Here is a 12,989-nt window from a genome sequence, read left to right as displayed (position 1 = left end):
ATGGAGTGTGAAGAAGCTGACTTAGCCCATATAAACCTTTTACACTCTACTTAACAGACTGGAGCTTTGTCCGAAAGCTATTTCATCTATTTCAAGTTTTAATTTGAAGGTGCTGAACTGTGTTTCCTTTTTCTTCCCCAAGAAAAATTGCTCTTAGTAGATCACACACCTCAACAGGCTCAACAGAATTAAAACCCACCAGAACCAGTTTTTACTTGGATCTGCACCAAAAACTCATGGATATCGATCCCTAAACATGTTTACATGTAGAGTATTTATCATTAAGATCAATAAATTATGCCCTGAGGACTTGGTGAAGATGAAGTGCTTTATCTTGCAATGTTAAAGAAAAAGATAAATTTGCCCCTTGTCCAGATCTGTGCCAACATTTAAAGGGTTCTTTCTTGGCCCGTCTCCTGTCCAAACAACAAACCAGAAATGGCGCTCAGTAGAACACAAACCTCTGCCAAGGCCCAACAGTCCACTTGAACTCAATCAATCATGCACCAAACTTCACACACCCCCTACGCGTGATTTATTTTTCATCAAGCTCCATGAAATATTCTCTGAGAAATCAAGGGAAATGTCGAAATGTTTAAGAAAGTGAAAAATCCGCCCGTGATCCAGATCCGTGCTAAATTTATTGGGCTCTCATGTGACTCAGATCACATCCTCACACCAACTGTCGTGGAAATCCATTCAGTAGTTTTTGTGTGTTCTTGTACACAAACAAACCAACAAACAGAAGTTGAAAACCTTGTGCGATCTGTGCAGCAGCAAAAAGACAGTGACATGTTCCCTGATGAACCGAGCGGCAGAGGTGGAAATAAAGGAAAATGAAAGGAACCGTGTAGCGGCGGTCAGCTCAGCCTGTTCTGCTCCACCACTGTGGACAGTACAAAGAACCGCTGTGACTCTCCCTCACTGTGGTTTGCTGTCACTTCATCTTTCATGCACTTAAATAGCCCACATCACCCTCTCTTACCCTCCACTCCCATCTCCTCTACATCACTCTGTGTGTGTGTGTGTGTGTGTGTATGTGTGTATATATTCATGTGTGTGTGTGTCTCTGTGTGTGTTCATGTGTGTGCACAGGGCCTGCTCAAAGTGGCAATTGACAACGCACGGGCTCAGGAGAAGCAGGTGCAGCTGGAGAAGACGGAGCTGAAGATGGAGCTGTTCAGAGAGCGGGAGCTCAGGGAGACTCTGGAGAAGCAGCTCGCCATGGAGCAGAAGAACAGAGGTACTGCCTGGCACCGAATCCAACCTGCCAGCAGCCGAGAGAGTGTGTGTGTGTGTGTGTGTGTGTGTGTGTGTGTGTGTGTGTGTGTGTGTGTGTGTGGGCAGGCGTTAACGTGTGTATGTTCGCAGACTTCATAGGCCTTTGCACACGCAGACGTGATAGTTGTTGAGCGCACTCACACGGCTCTGCATGTTTAATGTTGACGTTATTGAAACTGTGACGCGAGTCGTCGTCTATTTCTACGGTTGCACATAATCTGCTTAGCGCCGGGTTTTCTTTCTAATAGTCAGTTAACATAATTGGAAATACACATTACACTTAGAGAAACTCACTCTCACTCTCATGTTAAATGCATCAGCTTCATACGCTAACTGTGCCGTTTATGTTTAATGAGAAAAATTCATGAAAAATATCCCAATAAATTTTTCAATTTGCTTTAATTCCCTCCAGCGGTTTGCGGAGCCGCAGTCAGTATTTGCTAAGATTTTCCGTTATGGGGAAGATCTTTATATATGATAAAATATTTAGCGTTTTTTTTTTATATATCAGTTTGATATTTTTTATTTTTTAATGAGGTGATTATATCTGCAATAATCAGATTTCAGTCAAAAGAAGTCTTCTCTAATCTGCCCCAGACCTCATTTATTAAAACCCTGGTCTCTTCTCACGTCAGCGATCATTCAGAAGCGTCTCAAGAAGGAGAAGAAGGCCAAGAGGAAACTCCAGGAAGCTCTGGAGTATGAATCCAAGAGGAGAGAGCAGGCGGAGCAGACCCTGAAGCAGCCATCGCCCTCCGACAGCATGCGCTCACTCAACGGTCAGACGCTCCACAGTGAGACACTTGCTTTTTCTTTCCTTTTTTTTTTTTTATTAAAACGTTTTCTGGGTTTTCAGTTTGACAAATGGGACAAAGAGCAAAATGTGTTCAACTAATATGATTGTTCAGGAGATAAATGTTACCAGAAGCAAATATTGACATTCCTCAGATAACTTTATCCTCAAAAACATAATTATTTATCAAATGGTGTTAATACATGAGCTCACATCTTTAACCGTATCGTATTTACTTAATGTTTATGGCAGAGGTAAGTACATTAATGCTGTTTTATGAATATATAAGTGGAATTTAAAACTCTGTGCTCAAAGGTTGCAACTAATAATTACTTTTTATCACCAATTCATCTGCTGAATATGTTCAAGATTAATTCACTCATCACTTAGTCTGTGTCTTTAATTAGTGAAAAGAAGTTTCTCAGAGCTCATCGTACAATCAACAAAATCTGAGGATATTTAGTTAAAAATTTCATAAAACAGAGAAAAGCTGCAAAATCTTTACATTTGAGAAGCAGGAGCCAGAGTTTGAGAAACATATTTATTTGAAAACAATTAATGGACGATCAGAATACTTTCCAACTAAGTAATTTTACTTTCAAATATCACGTTTGACAAAAACAAATGTGATGTCGTCAAATATTTCTTATTTTTACACATTAGTTGGTTGTGCAGGTAATTCTCCATGTATTTCTACTTCTTTTACTGCAGCTCATCAACATTATGCAGCACAGTGCGAAGTAATCAGGCCAGTTTCAAAATCAAAACATGACGGACAGATTTTACTATCGACACCTCTTAACACCAACACATCTTTTATTCAATCAAACAACAGAATGCGCGCTTCACTGCTTTTAAGAGATAATTATTCCAAAGTCTAACATCACACATCTGAGGGGTTTATTTTTTTCGCCGCTGATAAAAATCTCACTCTCCGTCCAACACACACGTGAAAAGGAGATGTAGCTCGGAGCGTCTTGTTTTGAATGAACGATGCTGTGAAGCAGGCGTTGTGATAGGTGGATGTCAGGGATGTTTAACGGCGGTGATCCCTCTCTTCTCTCAGACTCTCTGACCCCTGAGATGGAGAGTGACCGCAGCAGTGGAAGAACAGATGCTGAAAGGACAATACAAGGTACAGGGGCTCAGATGAGACAATAAATCTCTCTCTCTTTCTCTGGCTCTTGCTCTCTCTCTCTCTCTCTCTCTCTCTCTCCCTCTCTCTCTTCTCTCTCTCACACACACACACACTGCTTCAGTTTATGAACATTAGTGTTTCTGTGCCTGCTGTTCAGGCATACAGCTCACCATCTGGGCCACAGCACTGGGTCAAGATCATTGGTTTTCTGTAGAAATAATATTATTCTTTTACTTTGATTTTTTACAGGCTGAGATTCCTTCAGGAAACAGATATATTTGTATTTTCAGAAAAAAAACAAAGCAATGCACAATGCAGTGAGTAAAACTGTGTAACGACTGGGATAAGAAGGATGCAGAGAAAGAAAGAATGAAAGAAGTGGTTTGTTTACAGCCCAGGAAGCAGTAATGAGTCATAAAACCACAAAAAGCAGTGGAATCCCCCCTTTGATAGTAATAAACGGGGCAAATCAATCCATTTTATGAATAAGCCTTGTACATTTTTAATGGTTTGTTTGTTTGTTAGCCTTGGGGGTGCAGTATGTGTTTGGGGAAGGGCGCTGTAGTGATAACCTCGGTAGACTGTCTGCTATCTGTGTTTACCCAGATACACGACACCTCGCAGAGGTTGAATATCCTCATTATTGCTCCAACGTCTTCCTTTAATACGCCTCGGCCGCGTCCGCTCACCGCCGCTTCTTATCGGAGAGAGAGGTCCCAATTTATCTAGGTGGAGAATGCTCCGTGTAAATTGCTGCGAAAAGTAAAGAGAGAGAAAAATATTCATCTTTTTTTTTATTTTTTATGCAAGAATAAGTTGGGTCCCTTGAATTCTTTAATGTTTGATTAGTCTACTTGAACTGATTTTTTTTTTTTGCGTGTGTTAAAAAAAGAAAGAAAAACGTACTTAGTGAAAAGCTGACTCCTCCCTAATTAAATGTCATTCAGTCACTGCAGGGATCTGAGAGGAGTTTGATGTCCAAAAAAAGGAAATCCATATGTCATCATTTAAATACAAAGATAACTTCTAGATACAGTGTAATTATAGCCCCTTATTTCATACCAAATTAGTACATTTAACCAGAGCGTTTTACACTTAGATGATGAAGAGCTGGCTCTTTGTAGTCTAATTGTATCAAGTTCAATGTGTTAACGCTTTACACTCACAATAACTGCAGCCATTGTCCTGCTTAAATGTAAACTTTGGGTGGAAATGAAGCAGAATTGTTTTTTATATTTGATCCCTGCTCGCGACAGCGAGCCACGGAGCAGATCATTTATTTGGGGGTCTCTCAATCACTGTGATCACTGCCTGGAATAGCAGAATGAAGGAGGAAACTGAATAACACGCTGCACTTTGTGTTTTTGTTCAATTAGAGAAGCATTTGTCTGCCACCCATGTCTCCTCTGCTCTACTCCGCAAGCCTCGCTGTATAATTAACCTCGAATGGCAAAAAATGATGTTGATGAATTACACGAGCAGGAGGGGGAAAAAAAACAAGCCTATCACTCGCATGAAAGCCGAGAGAAATGTGTGGGTATATTCTCAACTCCAAACTCAGGGAGGCGAACGGCGAGAGAGAGTGGGGAAAAAAAAATAATAATAATGAGGGCATAATTTTAGAGAACTAATTATTTCTATTTGTCTTTTGTCACACTTCTCTAATTCTGCGATATTAACACAGTCTGTGTTTATTAATTGCTTTTGCAGTGTTTTGAATCGGGTCCAAGTGGGAACGTGGCTCTTTTCACAGGCAGGCGAGCTACTGGGACTGTACCTCGCCAGTACTGCCTGGCAACGGTGCACATGCAAATATCTTCCCCCAGTATCTCCGTCGGTTCCCTGCCGCTTCCCACTCGATGTGTTCGGCAAGTTTACACGACCCTGTGCACAGAGATAAAGTTCTTTGTTGCAAGATTAAACATCAAAACAGTTAAAGTGAAATTAAAATTAAATGAATGAATGTCACTGAAGCAAAAAAGGCTGTAATTAATGGATCCCTTAATTGTCTTCATAAAATATTTGCATGGGCATAATTTGCATAATTTCCATGTATTAATTAATCTTTCAAAGGAATTTTATGCTGAGGGAAGCCAAAAAATTCCCTTTGTTTTATTTAGCATCTAATGAAATATTTATTCTCTTTAATGAACTTTTCATCTTGATTTGAATATAAAAATACTAAAGTTTGAGCATATTTTAATGAGACGCTCTTTCATAAAACAGCCCATATCAAGACGTCACTGATTTTTCTATTTGTGTGCGGAAGTGTCAACATTTGCACTAATTTGAAAATGGATGGAGATTCGCTTATCAAGCTCACTTATCGCCCGTCTTTCACGATAATTTCATCTATTAGAAGTAAAACGCTGCAAATATCCAACATCCTCTCGACAACGTATTAACTGTCATCCTCCCTCAAATAATCAGATTGTCTCTGTTTTCATTAACACCCCCTATAAACTGCTGTGACGCTGGGCAGGCAGGAAGGCTGTGAGGTGAGCGTGTGATGTTTTGTCTGCCTGTGCTCAGAGGTGTGTGTGTGTGTGTGTGCGCTTGTGTGTGTGTGTGTGTGTGTGTGTGTGTGTGTGTGTGTGTGTGTGTGTGTGTGTGTGTGTGTGTGTCGGCTCTGCGCTATAGCACCGTGCATTCACGCCGTAATGACTTTTACACAGAACTCAGTGGTTGCTGCTTGAATAGAGGCAGCCAGAGTGCAATGCCTCCGAGACCCACGGCAGTGCTGGGTAATTAGCCTGTGTGTTTGTGCAGCCCCCCCCCCCCCTTACGCACACACACTCATAACATGACCAAGCCTTTGTTGTCTCCACTCTGTGCACAAAAACATAAAACACAGGCTAAAGAGGAGAAAAGCACCGATTGATAAGATATTGATGATAAAAAGACTAAGGACAACAACAAAAAGAAAGTTGTTAAGATATGAATCCTGTTGCTTCTGTGTGTAACTGCCTCAGAGTGAAACCAGGTGTATTCTCCAACATCTCTGAAGAACAGGACTCCAGCGTCTCCTCCTCGATGTCCTGCGCGGCTTGTGTCATGTCCAACAACTTGCTCGCCGCTAAATGTCTTTGTGTGTGTTTCTCTTTAACGTTGAATTATTAAGGCGTGCTGCCATAGAGAGGTGCGCTTCTTTAGAGGCTTTACTGTAGCGTTCTCCGGCAGAGGAAATGTGAAGGTAATAAACGTCAAACATGCTCCTGAGCTGTGCCTAACAGATGCTTTTACCAGCTCAGCGTCGGAGCAGCGCTGCTCGCTCAGGCGAACACTCAGACAAGAGCGTTTCGCTGCAAATGGACAAAGCTCGTTAGGTTGGAGGTGTCTGGAGATAACGCAGCAGAGGAATGTCTGCTGTTTTCAATAAACACTATTTCCAAGCAGGAAATGTCACTTAGAGAGAGCTTTACATCGTCAGTGCAGTAATATGTTCGAACAAGCGTATCAGTAGAGACGTCTTAAACACGTGCAGCACACAGATCTGATACCTACCATAGCTGCTTTTACACTGTGTGGTCATGAAATATGTATGTAACAGTGTAATTATATGTGTATGTCCTGTCTTATGCACTGAATATGATCTTAAATACAACGGTGAAGCTACTTTGAGTTTTTTTTCTTATATGTGTATCTTGTAAGTAAGAAAATGGGCGTATACTCGATATTTAATCGTATTTGTCACGGTCGCTAACTTTATCTTATCCTTAAATTGGTTTATGAAGCCGCAGTAACGCTGCTGAAATCAAAAGACTAGAGGGCAACATTTCAAAGTTACGTTTCATCAACAATCGCATCCTGAATGGTGCGTTTTCGTCAGCAGGATGTTCGCTGTTGGCTAATCCCTGGCTCCTGTGTGTCCTCTGTTGCAGATGGAAGACTGTTCCTGAAAACCACAGTGATGTACTGATAAGGCCGGGAGGAGCTGGAGGAAACAAAAAAATTCCATGAAAAAAAAAAAAGAGAGAAAGAAAGAAAAGAAAACCCATGAAGATTCTCAACGGCCCTTATCCAGGCTGATTTTAATAGTGGAAAGAAGTCAAGCTGCTTGTAGGAGTTCAATGGAAATGCTGTGTTCACCCAAATGCTGGAGGAGGTTGTGTCTGAATGTAGAGTAAGAAGTCTTTTTTTCCACCACCAGAGGCCGACGCTAAATAGTTTGATAAAGCAGGTTTTGACGGGTTGGCCCAACGTGAAGGATAACATATATATTGAGCACAGTAAAAATGTACCCATGGTACACTGTTGGTAATAACTCGTAAATTCACAGCACTGAAGATTTTTATACTGTATCTCAGCCAGCGAGAAAGCTTCGAAAACGAAATTCGAAATAAGGTTTGTTTTGTATTTCAAATTGAATTTTGAGAAGCTAAAACGTGGAGATGAACCTCGTGGAGGAGGAGAGGGGGGGGGGGTGTGAATCTGTCCACGTGTTCATCAAAAGAGAAGACTGATGTTTTGATTTTAATGTTTTCTAAATTAGATGACAATACAATCAAGTTTCCTTTTTACCATTGTTGTATATACATGATCGGATGATAATGATAGGAAGAACTCACTCTATCGAACCCGAGCGGATTGATGAGGTATGTGTATATAACGTTAAGAGGTATTGTGTATGCAGTAGAGCTATTAGGCAAACAATACCACCATTTATATAAACCTACAGTTTTGTTTTGTTCTATTTCTGAGCCATCATTCTTTCCTATAGCTGCCATTTTGGTGAGAAAGCATGCAGGCATGTAAATGTTTGTCCTGGAATTATGATATTTAATAAATCCTATATTGTGCTGAACAAATACTAGGGTTGACTCACTCGAGCCCGCAGGATTTTGAAAAACATAACTATCAGACATTTCACTTTCAAAAATGAAGACTTTTGCTGTCGATAGTACTGTAATCTTTGTAACAGAGGTAATATTTCTTGGAATTTACTGTACATTTGTCATGAGACGCACTCAAAAGTCAGCACCTCTCGATACTTTTACAGAAAAAAAAAGAAAAAAAAATATCCAGACTAATTCTGACCACGTGTCGACTTCAGAAACAGTCGGTCACGACACAAATGTTTCCGATCTCGATGCCATTTAGAAACCACGACGCTCAGATCCCCGTCGAGCCAACACACACACACACACTCTTGTTTTTTCTTAGAGTGCGTGGCGATATCCTGACGAGAAGAAGAACTCATGATAAGTTTTGATTTTCTTGTTACTTTCCCTGAAGACTTCTGAATTTCAATGCTGAAACACCTGTGTATATTCTCTAGACATAAGCTGATGTCAGTCGTTTAACTGCAAACCAGTTTAGACGTTATGTGTTACAATCAGGAGAGGAAGAGGAGGAAGAGGAGGAGGAGGAGGAGTGTCCCATGTTCACGATGTGTTTGTTCTTTTTGTTCTCAATGGAGTGTCTAGGTCTGTTGTCACTGATAACTTATATAGCTTCTCGAATCATCTCTTCATTGTATTTCAAATTCAAATAAAAGTTAACATGTTGATGATAAACTGTGAGTTAATGTTGCCTGAGGTCTCGAGTACACGACACTGGATTTATACGAACATTTCACTCACAGCCACTGACTACACACCGTATATAAAGATGGACGACGTGAAACTGAAGCTCCCCAAAACTGAAGCCAAAGTGTAGTGACTGCCCCCTGGTGGCTGGCTGTAGTAACGCTCATAAACCCCGCCTCTACTCTAGTTCAGCACACTGACGTTTGTTAAGGTGCAAATGTTCCCGTAACTTCAGTTATTTGATGCCGTAAAAGTGAGTGGAAACAAGAATGACAGCGCGGCCGACCCCTGATTGGTTGAGCTCCTGCATCTGCAGGAACTCAACACCTTGGCTCCGCCCCTCAATTTCTACTTCGGAGATTGGCTGCAAATAACTTCTGCAGGATCACTTCCTTCTGTTCTAAATGAATGTTGGATATTTTAGCTTCATATCTGGATAGTGGGAGGCGTCGTCCATATTTATATATATTCTACTGACAGACTAACGGTTCAAGATAAAAGTGAAGGCGAGTGATTGGAAATAACTGTTGTGTTTTCAGCGTGTGTGTTTTTTTGAGACCTTTAAAAACATCCCTCAGTCTTTTAACTCATTTCTGTGTTTTATATTTATATGGCTTAAAAAAATTAAAACATTACAGGTATATTGTACTGTAGAAAAATAAATGAGCATATTGTTCTTCCGTTTATATTGAAGTTTTAAAAAAAAATGGTATGTCTTGAAAGGAGAACGTCTTGTGTGAGTTTTTCCTTCAGTGCATGTGTGTGTGTGTGTTTGACTTCTGAATGCATAGGTTAATCCATGTGGGGTGGGGGGGGGGGGGGATGTGTAAATGAGCGTGTGACCAAGCTCAATGTAAATGAATAATTTCATGTGTACTTTCAAGTGTGAGACACTAATTCACCATATATCACCATCAAATAAACAACACTTACAGTTTGACCAGTTGTGCACAATGTAGGGTGATGCATTATATTATTATAGATTTTGAAAAAACACCCAGGCTTTGAGGGAGATGCATTTTTTTTTTTTTTTTCTTCTTTTTCAAATGTAACATTGTGTTTTATTGTGGCGCTTACAAATACAAATCTCTTCTTTTCTCTTGATAATTATTTGCACTGACTGTTGTTGAGTAACGTTCTTTATTTCTGCTCTAAATAAACAACAGTTGTGAGCAGGGATCATTTCAGAGCAGCAGTAACAGGTACAGCCCTGGAAACACATATAAAATATGAAATCGACATTGAGAGACAAATTTCTCTAGTAAGCAATTCTGAGGGAAATGTGTTGACACAGCATCCTCGGCCCATTCCCATTTTGCATGCTTTTTAAAGCACGGCCATAACACAGCCACGGAGATGAATAATTGACTGATTGCTGCATAATTCAATGCTGCATTGTAAAAACCCAAGCCCTGAAATATTTCAAGCTTTTTCATCTTTGTATTAAGAAAATTAGGTTAAAGTTTCAATCAACCTTGAAAGAACAATATGACACACTGGGCGATCAATCACGAAGCCAAGCTGCCCGTCGGGTTCACGCTCACTCCGACTGTCGCTGCTCCTCCTGAAATTCAAGCTCACTCTGGAGCGAGAGAAACTCTGACATCGTGTCCACTTTATCCGTTTAATGACTCAATCGTTCCTCCTCTTTCTTCGCTCGCCGCCAATGAGCTCGTGAGACGTGAGCTGTTCACAGCCATTACTCAGATATTCTGTTTGTTTCTCTATCTGATGCCATTTCCTGCGCCGGCATCCGAGAGGAGAGGCCCTGCAGCTACATGTTTCATATCACTGCACATTTTGTAATAAATTCAATTCAGTACAAATATGACCATGAGGCACAAAGACTTTAAATACCAAATGTGCATTATAGCTGTGTTGTTGCATTTCACTCGGCTGTGGCGTGGAAAGTGCAGCGCTGATTGCATATTCAAAGCGTCAGCAGCCGTGTGCTTTATTTACTTGGCATGACGTGGAGATGTGCTCATGAAGACATCATCCAGATGTGATTATTCCGCTTGATCCCGTCTCTTCTCTCACTCTTTGCCTAATGTCACATTGTTTCATTTGTTGCTGTTTGTTGCTGTTTGGTTTTCGCTCGACCAGCTGAAGAAAAATGCTCCTGACACTTTCTGCAGTTTTTCTTTTTTTACACTTTAAGGGTAAAAAAGTTTCACAAGAGAGAAGTGAAGTTGTATTTATACGTCAGCATCGTGTCAACTGCAGTGTTAACCCCGACCCTGCTAATTCTCTGCTCATCATCACGACCGGGCAATGGCCATTTAGTGCAAAGCAGTAATTCTGCATGTGTCTTGATAAGTCCGTGGTGCCCTGAGTCTGCAGAGAGACATTAGGAAGGTGGCGGCTGATAGTCTGAAAGATAGGACTAATGTCACCTAATCAGATAGACCATTATGTATTAGCGAAACTACAAAACAGTTTTATCTGACAAGGGCCAGGCCACATTACCTAAATTAACATTTTGCAAGCGTGAACATGGAAGACCACAGAGGCGAGGGGAGGGCTGTAGGACTGTGGCCTGCGCTTAGACATTCGGCAGTAATTATTAATTTATGATTGTCTCTGGTCTTAATGAAAATGAAAGCCAGGAAAGAGAACAGGGAGGGATAATGTGGCGTGAAATTGAGTTTCATTTGTACAGGGGCCACCTTTTAACTTTGCGCTTCTTAGGCGGAAATGGAGCTGAGCGATTCCCCCCCTCTCGCTCTTTCTCTCCAGAGAATGGATCTCAGTGTTTTCTCTTTTTTTTCCATCATGTTCTTCTCTTTCAGTCTCTCAGTCAAAGCGTGTTCATATCCTCTCATCCTTTTGTGATATTTGGGGCCAACACGCCCTTTAACATCTCCATTACTCGTGCGAGGCCTTTTCAAAATGACACAAGGCTCTTTGATGTCTGATAACTATGTCAACAAGTTTCTTGAATGGAAATGTCTCTGCACAGTGTTGCTTTAATGTCAACAGGGCAGCTCAGAAAGGTCTGTCATCAGGCTGGTATGAGAGCGGCCGAACGAGAGGTGGATTGATTGTGTTGACTGTAATACGCTGTTGATCTGATACAAGAAATAAGTTTAAAGTGATCATTATTTTTTATTTAATGTCGGTATATGCCGGTAATGCTGATCCCTGTGGGGGGTGACAGGCCAATTCAAAGCTTACACTCGACACTGAAGTGATAATGGTGAAGCAGCAGGGAAGATGGAGGTGATAAGGGTCTGTGCAGAAATACATGCATGAATGCTGGGCATTAGATAATTCATATATATCTATAAATACAGATTCACATATTATTTTGTAATGATTGAATTGAAATAACATTGTAAAAATAACATTCCGGCATATTTTTGGTTTCCATTTTGGCTTAAATCAATGCACATGATATGGCCACATGGGGGCAGTTTGATATTTACATGTCCGATAGGAACAGGGTTAACTACAGTTGTGTTTTTGGACACATGATGAATCAAAACGTTCAATATTTATTTATACTTTAGGCTCCAGTTTTGATCTCTATCACTTCCTGAGGGGGGTTTCTGAGCTTTTAATCTGTTAAATGTTCCGCTATGTTCTCCACCAGCTGTACAGTGAGTGGATTTTAATGGGGGGTAAGTAGGGGGGAGGTGGGTGTGACCTTGGATATATACATGTCCGTTAAAAAAAAGACAGAGCAACTGATTTCAGTTCTGTTTCTGACGAATCAAAGTCCAGTGTTATTTGTCTTTTAGCTCCAATTTTGGTCTCCACCACCTCCTGAGGGAAACGTCTGGTTCTGAAGCTGCTTAATGTTCCACTATGTTCACCACCAGCTGTTTTTTTTTGTTTGATTTGAGAAGAGTGAAAAAAAAACAGTAACAGTTTAAACTATAAGACCCAAACGATGACTGAAAGATGTTCTCAGCTTTCTCAACAGAACTGAGGACGGATTTTTAAACAATTTGTTATTTAAAATAAGAATTAATTTGATATTTTTCACAGTAAACACCAGAATAATAACACCTACATTAATTCTATTGTCTTTTTATTTATTTGCTGCCCCCTCACAGCTCAATTCAAGCTTCATACACCACTGCAACACTTTGAAGCTGCTTCACTTCTGAGGTGGCGTCTGTAAGCTCTCGCAAAATTACTCACAGCCGGAGTATCCAAATCACCAGGGTTGGTTATATTAAGTCAATTACATTTTTACAATTGTGAGCGAGGGATGGTTAATTTAGTTTGACCCGGGAGCCCC

At 40.6% G+C, this 12,989-nt stretch overlaps 1 protein-coding gene across 1 annotated transcript in view; it reads left to right on the top strand.

Annotated features, from left to right (window-relative positions):
- The window catches only part of dachd (dachshund d), a 114,692-nt gene extending 105,964 nt beyond the window's left edge, over positions 1-8,728 (top strand). Inside the window, exons 12-15 of the mRNA XM_069533574.1 lie at positions 1,096-1,243; positions 1,917-2,060; positions 3,141-3,209; positions 7,094-8,728. Coding sequence (XP_069389675.1) covers positions 1,096-1,243; positions 1,917-2,060; positions 3,141-3,209; positions 7,094-7,131 — 399 coding nt within the window. The 3' untranslated portion in view covers positions 7,132-8,728. The remainder of the gene's footprint in view (positions 1-1,095; positions 1,244-1,916; positions 2,061-3,140; positions 3,210-7,093) is intronic.
- Positions 8,729-12,989: the final 4,261 nt, after the last annotated feature.

The sequence above is a fragment of the Paralichthys olivaceus genome, chromosome 10 (genome assembly GCF_024713975.1).
Source record: "Paralichthys olivaceus isolate ysfri-2021 chromosome 10, ASM2471397v2, whole genome shotgun sequence".
NCBI classification, from domain to species: domain Eukaryota; kingdom Metazoa; phylum Chordata; class Actinopteri; order Pleuronectiformes; family Paralichthyidae; genus Paralichthys; species Paralichthys olivaceus.
This window is presented reverse-complemented; position numbering and strand designations above follow the sequence as displayed.